General features: G+C 38.9%; 1 protein-coding gene across 1 annotated transcript; it reads right to left on the bottom strand.

Moving 5' to 3' along the window:
* Positions 1 to 4,103: 4,103 nt before the first annotated feature.
* On the bottom strand, positions 4,104 to 14,116 carry COMMD8 (COMM domain containing 8). Its single transcript, XM_010992868.3, has 5 exons — positions 13,994 to 14,116; positions 9,455 to 9,610; positions 7,657 to 7,809; positions 6,097 to 6,252; positions 4,104 to 5,048 (listed from the first exon to the last, which is right to left on the bottom strand). Exons 1-5 carry the CDS (start codon positions 14,057 to 14,059, stop codon positions 5,028 to 5,030), a joined length of 552 nt encoding a protein of 183 aa, XP_010991170.1. The 5' UTR covers positions 14,060 to 14,116; the 3' UTR covers positions 4,104 to 5,027.
* Between the last annotated feature and the right edge of the window lie 384 nt (positions 14,117 to 14,500).

Genomic DNA, 14,500 nt, shown 5'->3' with positions numbered 1-14,500 from the left:
TGCTGCACAATAAAGTACACAGAGTTAACAATACTGCACTGCAGACTTTAAGATTTGTTAAGAGAGTAGATTTCATGTTATTTTTTTGCCACAATAAAAAGAAAGAAATGCAAAGGGGTACAGCTACTGTGAAAAAGTTTGCCAAAGTTCTTACAACATTAAACAGTATGATCCAGCAATCCCATTCTGAGGTATTGCTCAGTTAATTCGAAAACTTATTTCCACATAAAAACCTGCCTGTGCATGGTTGCAGCAGTTTTATTCATAATTGCCAAAAAATGAAAACTACAAACTTCCTTCAATGGGTGAGTAAACTGTGGTACATCTATACAATGAACTATTACTCCAAGAGAAAATAGAAATGAGTTATCAAGATGAAAACACATGGAAGAAATGCACACTGCTAAGTGAAAGAAGCCATTCTGAAAAGATGACACACTACATGATCCCAATTATAGGACATTCTGGAAAAGGCAAAACTCTAAAGACATTAAGAAGAATCACTAGTTGTCTGGGCAATAGAGGAATGTGGGAGGGATGAAAAAGTAAAGCCCAGGGGATTTTAGCATGTTAAACTATTCTGTAAAGTCAATACATGTGTTCACAACTTCAGGAGTTTCCCAAGTGTCATCTGAAACCAGCCCCTGAGCAAGCAGAGACTGAAGAAAGAGGGGAACCATCCCAGATGGGTCGGTGGCAGTTTTAATAAATAAGCAAGGGAATTTACCAGGCTTGTCTTGGGTGGCTGCAAGACAAGTAGATCTCTGCACTGACCCACCCAAATCTTAAAAGTTTACATAGAAGTCTCAACTGGGATAAGACAGTCTTAATACCATAATCAACATCTCAAGGCAGTATCCTTGGGGCAGTTTCTGGAAGGGGGATGCACATTCCAAGGACAGGGGCGGGGGTGAGGAAGGAGACTGTTGTCCGGGTCCAGCTTACAGGCCAACAGGTGGTCACATCCTCTCGATGACCTGCCCCAACTACGCAACATGAAGCATCTGTCAAAACTCAGAACCGTTCAACACAAAAAGTAAACCTTAATGTATGCAAATTTAAATTTAGGAAGTTGGAGGATCCCAGCAAGGAAGACAGACTATTGCAAAAAAAATCTAACTGTATTACAAATGTATAAAACAACCTCACTAAGGGAGTAGGGCAGGGGCGGGGAGTGTAATTTGGAAGTAATTTGGAAATGAGTGGAGTCTGTAAGACTAAAGGCAAAAGGAACTGCACATAAACACTTCCTAGGAGATAAAGTTGTTTTCCCCACTGGGGTACAGATTAGCAATCTGGATACTGCTATAGACAACCTGGAAATGAACAATTAAGTAAATGGCTGGTGGCTACTGGGAGTCAGGTTTCTCACCGCTGAAATGTGTACATATAAGGGAGGGTAGCAGGCTAGAATGCTCCCTGTGGTGATGGATTACAGTTGGAGACGTTGGGATGAGCTCATGTGCAGCTGAATATAGACAGATGATTATATAAAGAAATATTTATAGCTGTGTGTATATACACAGGTTAGCTAACATGCATACATATCTCTTCATTCTGCCAGCCGAGAGGGCCCAAAAGAAACAACATCACAGGAGCAGTGCGCACAGCTAGCTTGGTTCTAACACCATTCTTCAATAAACCGAACCAGGGCTTCCTGAAGAAATGGTTGATTCTAGGACTGGGCAGGAAATAGAGAAAATGAGCATGGGGCATCTTGTATTGCCAGAAAGCTAAGGAGATAACATAAAATAAATAAAACCCCTCTCCACTGACAGGGGTATGTCACAGGGATAAAGGAGCCAAGGGAAAGAGCTTCAAATGGCCAAAGCTGGAGCAATCTGAGTAATAAAATAAGTAGTACTGGACTGTAACCAAAAGTATAAAGTAAATATCCATGAGCCCACACTACATAAATAAATGATTAAATTAACAAATAGGAGAAAAGAGACAAAACTGAGTAGAAGAATTCCAAAAGTTTTAGGTAACTATTCTGACTTCAAGGAGTTGGGGGGCCCAATTCCTTAAGTTTGGGTTACACATAATGACTTCCTTCCAAAGAGGATCATAAGGCAGGAGAGAAAAATAAGTAACTTTATAATGAAAATACCTGACCCACACTACCTCAGCCAGGTGATCAAGGTCAATGTCAAGTCATAAATCTCGTTAATAGTATGTAGCCTTGATAGGATGTGACGTAAATGGCACTTTACCTCTGTGACTTCCTCCCCCAACCTGTAACCCCAGTGTACACATGAGAAAAACATTAAATTCCAGTAGAGAGGTATCCTGCAAAATATCTCACCTACATTCCTCAAACTGTCAAGGTCATCAAAAACAAGGGAAGTATGGGAAAATATCATAGCAAGAAAAGCCTCAGGAGACATGACAGCTAAGTATAAAATGGAATCCTAGAACAGAAAAGGACATTAAGTAAAAATTTAGAAATCTGAATAAACCATGGAATTTAGTTAATAATAATATATGGATATTAGTTCATTAATTATAACAAATGTACCACACTAATATGTTAGTAACAGTGGTAACTGGACATGGGGTAGATGAGATCTCTGTGCACTATCTGCTTGATTTTTCTGTGTATCTAAAACTGCCCTAAAAAAGAAAAAGAAAAAAGACAAGCCATACACTGGGAGAAAATAAATACTTTCAAAGCATATATGTGATAAAACTTGTACCTAGGCTATCCAAAAAACTCTCGAAACTCAAAAATAAAATAACCCAATTTAAAAATCAGCAACAGATCTAAACAGCATTTCACCAAAGCAGATATACAGATGGCAAATGAGCATATAAAAAGATGCTCAACATCATTCCGTCATCAAGGAAATGAATATTATTAAAACCATAATGAGATGCCACTACACACCAATTAGAATAGCTGAAATTAAAAAGATTGATCATACCAAGCGCTGGCAAGGAATCATGGAGCTGGAACTCTTAGACTGTGGTATGGAATGTAAAATGATAAAATCACTTTGGAAAACAGTTTGGCAGTTACTTAAAAAGACACACATACACCTGACATACAATCAAGCCATTTCACTCCTAAGAGTCTCTTTTCAAAAAAAAAGTGTAAATCCATACAAAGACATAGATAAGAATGTTCAAAGCATTTTGTGTACTGTAATAGCCAAAACTTTTAAACAACTAAAACATCCATTAACAGATGAACAGATAAACAAATGATGGTAGAATTCTACAACAGATTACTTCTCAATAATAAAAAGGAATGAGCTGATACATGCATGCAGCAACGTGGATGATCTCAAATACCACTGAGAGAAGCCAGATCACAGAAGGACATATTGTATGATTCCATTTATATGAAACTCCCCCAAATGTGAACTAATCTGCAGTGGCAGGAAGCAGATCAGTGGCTGTCTTGGGGGGAAAGAGATTACAGAAAAAAAGGACACTTTCAGGAGTGACTGGGGGTTCACCATCTTGGTTGAGGTGATGCTTTCATGGGTGTGTATATGTCAAAACTTATCAGACTGCCCACTTTAAATATGTGCAATTTACAGTATATCAGTCAGATTTCAATAAAGCATTTACATATGCTAATACAGTGACAATACAGTGAGAGAAGGACCAAGCGGAGTACGATTTTTCCCTTCTCAAAGGAAGGTCTGCATGGAGGGTTGAAATTCAGAAGGACCCTAGATCGGTATTACTGAAAGCGCTTGTCTACAAACTGTTCAGGAACTTGCATAAGGAGGAAAATCAAGTACCACCCTAAGCACACTGGTTAGTTCAGCTGATTTTTTTTCTCAGAGCCAAAATTTCTCAATGAAGAAAGCAGCGTATTGATGAATATTCCGGCACAGGCTCATCTCATCACCAAGCTGTAACAGTTCACAGAGCGGCACTGTCTACAGACACATTTTGAGCAGTACCATCTAGATCACACACACATTTACTGATCTCACTAAGCCTATCCTCATCTGCACGATGAGAATACTAGTCACTGTCCTGGACACCTCGAATAATGGTCTGACGCTCTGAGTGATAAAGCTTGCGAACAGTAGGTACCAATGATGTACTACTGCATTATGGAGAAAATCATCTGAAACAAAGTAATATATAAAAATAAAATAATATTTTTATTTGCTCAGAATGCTTGTTTTTAAAGTGAACTGAAACTAAAAAAGGTTTGTTTTCCAATGAAGTTGTTAACATTCAAAACTGTTCAATATTAAGAGTTCATAACAAAAATGGACCTATAGATAGTCATAGCTGATATTTGAATAGTTAATGCCTATTATTAATGGTTAATGCCTAAGGCCTAATAACATGTATTCTTTTTATCAGATCACGCTTTCTGGACCAGACACAAAAATACAGAAGGAACAGTGTTATTTTTGTTTTTTCCCATGTTCTAGTAAAAGACTTTAGTTACTAGAATTCTTAAACTCAAAACTGTTCACACATTTAGTTATTTTTTTCTTGTTCATGTCTGAAGAGCTTCTCTGAGAAATTTTACATTTTATAATCTTTCCTCTGAAATATGAGAAAGACATGGAATCTCCTGAGTTATATATGCAGGTTATACATTCTTGAAAAGTTATTTTTTAAAAATATCGCAAATTAATCATATATATCCATAATAAACATCCTTGCTATTCACATACTTCTCTAAGCAACATTCAAATATATTTTGTGCTTGTATGCTTACAATACTTTAGAGCCTATTTTTAGCTTTCAATAAAATTGTGTATCTATAAAGATTTCTCAAATATTTAATAAATGAAGCAAAACAGTCATTATGAAAATATAAACTGCTACGATAGCCTTTTCATCTCTCACGTTCTTATGCATTTCTTGTCAACCATATAATTTCCTGTTCTTTAGGGAAGCTGATGAATTGTTGTCTTTGTAAACTCAACACTGCTGCTTTCTCAGCGTGCCATCACAATACAGAGCAGGTTTTCTGAACTCGTAGTCTTCACTGTGCCATATCGATCACAACAGCAGAATCTGGTAACGTTGGTATCCATCATTTCCAGTTATTTCAACTGCAAGACCACCTTAAAACACAAGGAGCGGAAGGGAGGGAATCAGGTTATACCAGAATGATGTCAGTATCTGAATTCTCTGACGGAGGGTCTGGAGAACTGACAACAAGTACAATGCAGAGTAACTGAAGGCACAGGCCCGCCAGAACCCACAGTGAGAGCTCATCTGACATTTACGCCAGGCTCTGCCGCACAGCCCTTCAGACATGGAGCCCCATCCGGAGGCAAGCCAGGCTACCAGTCTGTTATTGGGCATGTGGACCAGTCATCGAGGGGCCATGATGGCAGAGGAACTGCAGAGTATGGAGGGAAGCTGAGGTATACCAGGGTTTCAAGATGATCAAGCCAGGAAGATGGGTTAGTGGCAAAAGAGGTTGTAAGAATAACTGACTTTAATCCTCGAGACTCGATCACGAGAGAGAGAACTCTCAGCAACAGTGAAAGGAACATACATAACGTAGACAATTATTTTTATGTCTTCCTCACAGAAGCACTTCCTATTGCTTATTATTTTTCTCATTAGTTAAACACTCAGAATGGTCACTGTCATTTAGCCATTCCTTTAGTCCTTCAATAGTTCTACTCTGTCTCAATCTGATTTTGTCATAATAACTACAAGCCATATTTTGTCTCCCATATTTAAAGAAATTTTCTGCTATTTGCCCAGTTAAAACAAGACAATCTTCTCTTCAAAATCATAACTGCTTTTAACCATTAAATCCCTTCAGAATCAACTAATTTCACAGCCCCAAGTTAAAAATTCTATGTTTTATAGCATTAATGAGTACTGAAGCAAAACAAATCTGGCTGTTATTCTTGCAAAAATAATTACTTGGTAAATTATGTTCTATTAGTGTAAATTAAAATTACAATTTCTAATTAATTTAATATCTAAAACTAGAGATGCAGAACATATCAACAAAGTATTTTCTGTGCTTGACATAAAATACCAGGAACAAAAAAAACATTAAACACGAATGATTAGTTTTCTTATATAGCTCTAACGGTATCAGTTAAAACTTAAACATTTTAAACCCTACAACAAAATTAAAGCAAATACCTTATTAGCTGCTTCCAAGGAATTTATTAGATTCTGCAGCTCTTCTTTACTCATTTCAACGGAATATGGTTTGACTTCACCATTTTCTTTTACATCTAGATGAAGGTTTAAAAGTGGCATTTGTAATGTAGCAATCTTGTCACTAGAAAGTGCAAGCTGTTTAAAATGAGGAAAACGGTAATTAACAAGTAGTTTTCAAAAGGACTATATTAAATATGCATCAGAGCTTATGAACAACACATTAAAAAAAAAAGAGTACTCCTGTTTGCTGTCAAGTACACGGAAATGCAGGAGAAATAAAAGAAATTAAACCCATGCCAAATCAGCATATATCTGAAGAACAGAAAGAGAAAAGAGAGTGAATAAAAGAAGGCAAGTAGGTTAAGGAAAAAAGACAACTGGTCAGGACTTTGTGGTAGGAGCAGGAATCTCGAGCAGAGTTATGACTGTAAAGTACTAAATGGGCCCAATACATCAAGAAGCAGAGAATTCTTAAAGAAGTGTAAAGATACCAAGAGTATGAAACTCTATGCACAAAGATAAGACTAAAAACACTGCTTAGTCTCAGAAATTAAGATGCTAAAACCATGGGCAGCTAACTATCTACTTAACTACTGAGAAATGCTATCAAGATTCCATCTTCGATTAGAGCCACTCAACAAAAACGTTCGACGTTTTTACCTCTTCTACTTTCTGTCCAAAGAAAGTATCCTAGAGGAAATAGAAGAACCAAATGTTTATGATACTAGAGTTTTTTGAAACAAGCATCATAGCTTCACTGGCAGATGGCAAAGAGAAACTCAATTTTCCTGGAATCTGAGCCAGTACTTCCCACTATAACTGAATTTTGGAGTGCTACCACCTGCAAAAATTTACTTGGGCAATGGTAAGGGACTCCTTCCCTAACAACCAACCTCAAAGGATCTCCCTTACAGTTCATACACTATGGGATCAAACACACCCTCATATCTCTCCTTCATCCTCTCTCCAAAATACAGGACTTATGACATCTGAGATTTGAAAGTATCACCCTCAGGTTGTCTACCTCATGAATAATTCTCAATATTTCCAATAAGTGGTTTCTACAGCCTACTCAGCCTACACCAGCAATGAGGAGGAGTGTGCTAACCCCCAAAACAGGTTAAAATAATTTTCAGATATTCATAGCGGTTATTAAATAAGTGTCCCCTAGGTTGAGTTCAAACCCATCTAATTGCAAATTATATACCTGAGCCTTTGTCCTACCCACCAAAGCCACAGAACACAGATCTATTCCTTCATCCACATGTCTTTCAGTCCTCCTTCAATGACATAAAACTTCAGTTAATTAAATTGATTATCACTGTAATGTTTTTATACATGGTTGGGATGTCTACAGTGTACTTACTTGATGCCCAAGTTAATGCAAAAGACAAAGTTTTAATCATCTTTGACACTTAAGGAAAATGTATTCTCAAAAATAACAGAAATTTTAGATATGTAATATTATAAAAAATAAATCTTTCTATTCAAAAAATGAAATTAAATAACATAAATACTCATAAATAAGCATATTCTCACCTTTAACTGCCAATCAAAATCCTGCAGCTGTGCAGAGGAAATATCAACTATTTCTTCTAACAGAGCCTGCTTGATTTCATCTTTCCTACTTTTTAAGCATTTCATGATAGCTTCTTGATGAGATGAATTCAACTGATTCAACTGCTGAGATATCTATGAAAAGAAAAATAAACAGAAAATATGTGAAAGGGCCTTTCTGTTTAAAAAGTTTAAAAGCTATGGAACTGGCTGGAAGCCCAAGGATAGGAAAGAGAACTTTATCAACTATGATGGAATACTACTCAGCCATAAATAAGAATAAAATATATGTATGTTCATGTATAATTGAAAATTCGTGCTCTACACTGGAATTTGACACAACATTGTAAAATGACTATAACTCAATAAAAAATGTTAAAAAAAAAAAGAATAAAATAATGCCATTTGCAGCAACATGGATGGACCTGGAGATTGTCATAGTAAGTGAAGAAAGACAGAAAGAGAAAGAAAAATACCATATGGTATCACTTATATGTGGAATCTAGATATGGTTACTGGGGGGGAGGGGGGAAAAAGGGATAAATTGGGAGTTTGAGATTTGCAGATACTAATATATGTAAAATAGGTAAGTTCATACTGTATAGCACAGGGAACTATATTCAATATCTTGTAGTAAATTGTGGTGAAAAAGAATATGAAAACAAATATATGTATATTCATGTATGACTGAAGCACTGTGCTGTGCACCAGAAATTGACACATTATAAACTGAATATACATCAATAAAAATATATATACATCAAAAAAAAAAATTTCAGGACTTCTATTCAACAAAAGACCCATTAAGAAACAAACAGCAAACATAAAAGGAGACATTTAAAATACATATACCTAAGAACATGTATTTAGAATATCATCCAAATCAAAATGACATACAAAACTCCATTTTTTTTTCAAGTGGGCAACCTACACAAACATGCCCAAATGATTTTTGACAAAGGTACAAAAGCAATTCAACGGAAGGACACTCCCTGACCCTGTAATCTCACTTCAAGATGTCTATCCTAGAAAAGCCGGCCCAAGTGTGTACAATTAGACACACACAAAATGTCTATAGCAGCACTATTCATAATAATGAAAGAGGTAATAACTCAACTGTTCATCAGTGGGAGGATGGAAAAAATAAGTCCCACTAATTTCTATCATCAAATACTGCAAGGGGTATTTAAAATACATAAACCAAATCTACATTTATCAACATTGATAAATCTAAAACATGATGTTGTGGGAAAAAAAGACAAACGGATACCTATGTTACCATTTACAACTTACACATTTAAACAGCTCCAATAATTGTATATATTGCTGAAAGATGTAAACATTCATACAATATAGGATACAAAACATGCACACAACTTCATGAGTGGTAATCTCCAGGGGAGGGTGAGATTTACGTATTATCTGTAATGCCTTGTTTCTTCTAAAACACACGCACAGACATTAAATACACAAAGTAAAATGTTAACAAACTGTTTAATTGCAGTAACGGGAATATAGGTGACGGTTATATAACTTCTGGTTTTCTTCCATATGATTTAAATGTTTCACAATTAAAAAAAAAAACAAAACAAAACTACAAAACCGCAGAACTTCCACAGATTTTCCACTTACTCACAATTATGAGGTTTTTATTGTTATCTATTGTATGTTTACTGATGATGGCCCTTGTATTACACAGTGCCCTAAACACCAATTTATTAAAAAATCTGAACATGAATTATTATTTATTACAAGGTAGAGAAATTTGGAGTGAAGTTACCTCTTCATCAGATAAATTTTTACCAACTGCAGCTTTGAAAAATTTGGTAATATCTTCTAGAACGTGCATCCATTCTGTTGAATCCCAAACATTCTGATAATTCTGATAGAGAGGATAAGTTCGGCCACAAATGCCATCAATTATTTTGTGAAGAAGCTAGAGAGAAAAAAGGAAATAAATGTAATTATAAGTAAAATTATAAAACAGATTTATCTCCTTCATAGCAAATAAATGTTGGGAGAAGTTCACGTTATCTGCAGAAGCAGCTGAGGTTGAAATGCAACTATCTTTAACATTATTTTATTAATTAAAAAGCTTCATCAAAGGAGGAAAAAAACAGCCATTCTATAATTTTTTCCATCTTCAGAAGCTAAAATAATTTTATAGATACATGTTGTTTCTCTAATGTTCCTGAAAGGAAAGTGGTGGGTACAAAAGTTTCTCCTTGGGATTCCTTACATGTCTATTTATACCAATAACCAAAAAAACAAGGTATGACTCTAAAAATCCTTTAACTACGGATCTACAAACCCCTTCTCTCCGTTTTCCACAACTTATTTCTTTTGCTCCCCTCCAAGAAAGCCCTCAGTGCCTTTCTTTTTCTTTTTTACATTCCTTTCCCTCTACCCTAACTTAATGCCTGCAGCGGAAATCCTAACATAAACATTACTGAACACAGTGATTAAGACTGTGGGTTTTGGGACAAAACTGACTAGTCTGAATCTTATTTCCACTATTTATTAGTTTTGCCAAGTTATTTAAACATTCTGTGCCCATTCCTCATGTGTAAAATGAGGACAGCCTCTATCCCCACAATGCTGTTGTAAGGACTGAATAAGAATACATGCAAATCACGTGGCGCATTCTTGGCATTAAACATCGCCTGCCATTGTTATCATTTTTCTTCTTCTTACTGTTATTATTATCATCACTATTACTACTACCACTACCGGTCCTATGTTCCATGCCTATAACATCTATTAACCAAGTACCTACTATACCAGCGCTGTTCTAGGCAAACAATAAATACGGTTTTCTTTCTGAAGAGATATTTGTGTCTTGTAAGAAGAATATTTGAACCCGAACAACTTGGAAATGCATTTAAGCAGCAAGTCTTCCAACTCTTTTCTCCTGGATCACATCCCAGTCCATTTTAAATAACTCCTTCTCAATAACACCGCACATATTGGAACAGAGGTGAGCAACTGGTGACCCTACTTCCAAATGATGGCTAATGCACTATATGAACAGAATTTTTATTTACCATAAACCAACCAACATCCTCAATTTGAAATTCATTCAGCATTCCCTACATACATTTTACCTTATCCCAACCTGTCTCCCATGCTAAAGCAAAACCCAGAACTCAAACTGAAAAATAAGAGTGCTATCTTTTTGGAATATAATTTTTTTTAATTCATTCACAAATATGTAATGAGCACTTCATTCCAGTTAGTAAATAAGGCAATGTAAACACAGAGAAAACATAACAAGAATGGCTACCGTTTATAGAGCACAAACTGTGTACCAAACCCTGCGCTGATCTTCACTGTGATTTTGTGAAGTGAGCCCTGTTATTACCTCCATTTTACAAGTGAGGAAACTGAGGACAAATAAGATAAGGTCCTACCATATCAGAGCCTTAGTCCATCAGAGAAAACCAGTTACCAATAAATAAATGCGATTTAGGATGACAGGAGATACAATGCAAGTCTACTGAAGGTACAAAGGAGCACCGAAGAAGGAGGGACAAGCATGTCCTACAGGATGAGTAGCTGGCTGGTCGAACAGGAAAAGGGCATTTCTAGTAGCAGCTGCATATACCTAGGATGAAAGTGTAACACCACATGGCGCAATTTGGGGGATGACAGGATACAAGACTGGACAGCTGGTAGAGGCCAAACCGTAAAGGGCCTTGTACACAACGCAAAAAAAGCCTAGACTTTAATCTGTGTTTGTTCAACAGGGAAGCAGCTTATTCATATATTTGCATTATTTTTCCATAAATCTGCCTACAGGTTGGGAGCCATAAGGAGAGAAAAGAGAAAAAGAGGGTGAGCCTAAAGGCCCCCATCTTCAGTTTACTAGCAAGAGATTATGGGGAGCTAAACTGTTGAGGACACTCAAGCTGGAGGCAGGAGAGAGGCAAAGAAGATGTGGAAAGGAGGGCCCAGGATGATACTCAATTTCAGGTTGAGTGACTGGGTAAGTGGCTGTGTCACAACCAAAAATGAAGCTACAACCACAGAAGGAGTAAGTCACGGAGAAAGATGAGTAGCTTGGTTCAGGACTTACTAAATTTAAGGTAACTGTGGTGTATCTAACCAGAGGCCTGACCCTCAGGGAAGAGATTTTTGGCTGGATCCAGAGATGTAGGAGCTATGTACATACATGACAGTAAAGGCGATGGGCCTTGTGTAAATAGTACGTAGGGAGGCTGAAGACAGGAGCAGAAAGCTAATACAAGACTCACAATCAACAGATCTGCACATCTGTACCCACTCTGCCACTTACTAGTTTGATAACTTTGGGTAAGTTACCCAAACCCTCCACTGACATTTCAGCTTCCTCATCTGTAAAATGAGAGAAAAGGTTTAAGATGGTTTTTCTTGATACGGGTTGGATCAAGTTTAAGGGTCAACTAAGTTTATTCATCTCCCCACTACTATCCCAACTGTAAATGGAACAGGGTGAGAAAGGTAGAAATTTGGGTCTTATAAAAGCTGCCTACCTCTCTACATTATGTAGGCTAAGCCATCACCCTCAACCTTCACCCACTGTAAACAGAACAGAACAGAGACTTAAAGCTAAGTATCATTGACACTGAAGGCCAGCCCACCATAACTTGGGATGCAGATATCCACCCCAACGATAAAGCTGAGTTTAGTAAACACTAATTGATTCCTTCTTTCAGCAAACACTAATTAAGAACCCACCTTGACCCAGACAGAACTCTCAAGAACTGGGGGCATAACACAAAGAATCTACCCTGAAGGAGCTCAGAATAAGAGGACCAGAAGGAAGAGGACCAGTTAAAAAGTTGTGTTCAAGGAAGACTTAATCAGGCCTGAATTGCTGGGGAATAGAAGAGGTGCGAGTAAACATATTAATATATTAATTACAATACAAAGTGTTAGTCAATAGTCTCAAGTCAGAGGGCAAACAACCACAGCTTCCAGCGCTCAGGCTGAAACTCAATTTTGCATACACTGTTTCCTTTCAGAGGTTCGCAAATTTCCTTCTGGTCTAATACTTGGGGCACTAAGGTGTTTTGTTTTTTTAATTTAAAGTTCAAGGAAGAAAAAACACTTCTCAGATTTTCCTCTCATAGCAACCACTGAGTTTTCTTCCTTTCACAGCTCACAGTCAAAATTTCATTATATGTACTCATTGTCTCCGCATTTCTCTCCTCCTTCAAACTAAAATTTTGCTGCTGCCAAAACCAATACTTTAAACTGCCAGGGCCTTAGGCATTAAGGCTAAACACAGGAGCACGGCACACAGACTCCAGCCACCTGACTTCTGTTCACCTGTCTAGCAGTCTCCCTGATCTGCTTCTCTGAATTTCAGCCTCTAAGACAGCAGAGCCCCCCTGGGGCTGGCTTTCTTCCTCTAGCCTTCATAGCTGCTATTTCTCAGCCTGAAACTCTTCCCTCTAACCTGTCTGATTCCTACTCATCTTTCAGGACCCAATCTAGAAATCTAAGTAGCTCCTCTGCAAAACCTCCCCTTGCCGCTTTACATCTGGGTTGCTCTCTCTCCCATAAACTTATCATGGATACCTCAGTTTGGTTTCCTTATTAGATGACGAGGTCCACCAGGCTACAGGCTGTCTCCTTACCACATCAGGGCATCCAGCATAGTAGACTTCAAAGAAATGTTGGCTGGACAAACGAGTAAGGCCGCTTTTTCCAGATCCTCATAAACCCAGGTTCCTTCTTAGACTGAAGGTGCCCATGTACATGTCACTTCTTGAGGTACGGTCCACCTCGGACCACCCCACCTAAGGTAAGTCTCCTAGTTTTTGGCAGCACTTACCAGTTTTTTTCTGTCGCCCTCAAGGGGGTAGAGTATGCCTCTCTAGGTCACTAAGGTATCCCTAGCACGTAGCACTGTGCCTGGTGCATAGGGAGCATTCGGGAGGTTTGTGTTGAATGAATGAATGAATGAAACACATGAGAGCCTGCAAACCACCGCCTCCACGTTGCAAACTTTCAAAGACTACGTGGCGACTCCGCCCCCCGAGTCCGGGTTCCTGGGTCACCCGGCAGCTCGCGGGACAGGATGGGCGGCCCCCACCCGCGTGCGGGCGCGGCCCGGCGGGTGTCTGCGCGCAGAGCCCCTGGAGGGGTCATCCTAAGCCGGTGCGTGGGGGTGGCGCACCAAGCCTCAGCCTCTTTAGCTCCTGAGTAGAAAGCAGGGGGCGGGCCACTCGAAATCACACCCCTTCCCCCTCCCTTCTCTGGGCGGCGGGCACGATCCCCACTAAAGGCCGTCAGGGAGCCCGGCCCGCGCCTCCGCGCCTTGCGCGCTCCTCACCTGCAGACCCAGCTCCGCAGGAAGCTTCTGCAGCCGCCACAAGGGCGTCCCTTCTTCCGGCTCCATTCCTGTGTGAAGCTGGAGGCTGGGTCACATGACAAGCCCCGACGTCTCCTCTGGCGCCGCGGCTCGCCCACGTGACTCCCTCCCGCCGGGCGTGGGAGGGTGTGGAGACGCGAGAGCCCTGGTGCGCGTGCGCAGAGACGGAGCTCTGGCTGGCCCTGTAACTAAGGAATCCTTTCTGCCTGTTGCGACGTTGCTTGAACGCCCTTATAGGTTAGTTGAAGGCACGTTCGCAGATCTCTCAAAGCAGTTGGCAGCTTTGTTCAGAGTTCTAGCGAACTTTATTTGCACTCTTTAGAAAGCGGTCTAATAATGGTAACCACATTTTGGGGTGCGCCGGGGCCATTGACCTGAAGGTTTGCCGTAAGTGTCTTACTAAAGTATCCCGATTTGGAAGGCAAATGAGGGTTTTCCATGCGCGACGTTCTTTATGTAGCTTATCCT

Source organism: Camelus dromedarius, chromosome 1, assembly GCF_036321535.1.
Source record: "Camelus dromedarius isolate mCamDro1 chromosome 1, mCamDro1.pat, whole genome shotgun sequence".
NCBI lineage: Eukaryota > Metazoa > Chordata > Mammalia > Artiodactyla > Camelidae > Camelus > Camelus dromedarius.
This window is presented reverse-complemented; position numbering and strand designations above follow the sequence as displayed.

Excerpts from the sequence above, each read along its gene's own strand:
- COMMD8 (XM_010992868.3), bottom strand. The coding sequence starts at position 14,059 with ATGGAGCCGGAAGAAGGGACGCCCTTGTGGCGGCTGCAGAAGCTTCCT. Across the intron at positions 9,611-13,993 it reads CTGCGGAGCTGGGTCTGCAG|CTTCTTCACAAAATAATTGA; the intron begins GTGAGGAGCGCG and ends TTTTCTCTCTAG. Across the intron at positions 5,049-6,096 it reads CCTTGGAAGCAGCTAATAAG|GTGGTCTTGCAGTTGAAATA; the intron begins GTATTTGCTTTA and ends TTGTGTTTTAAG.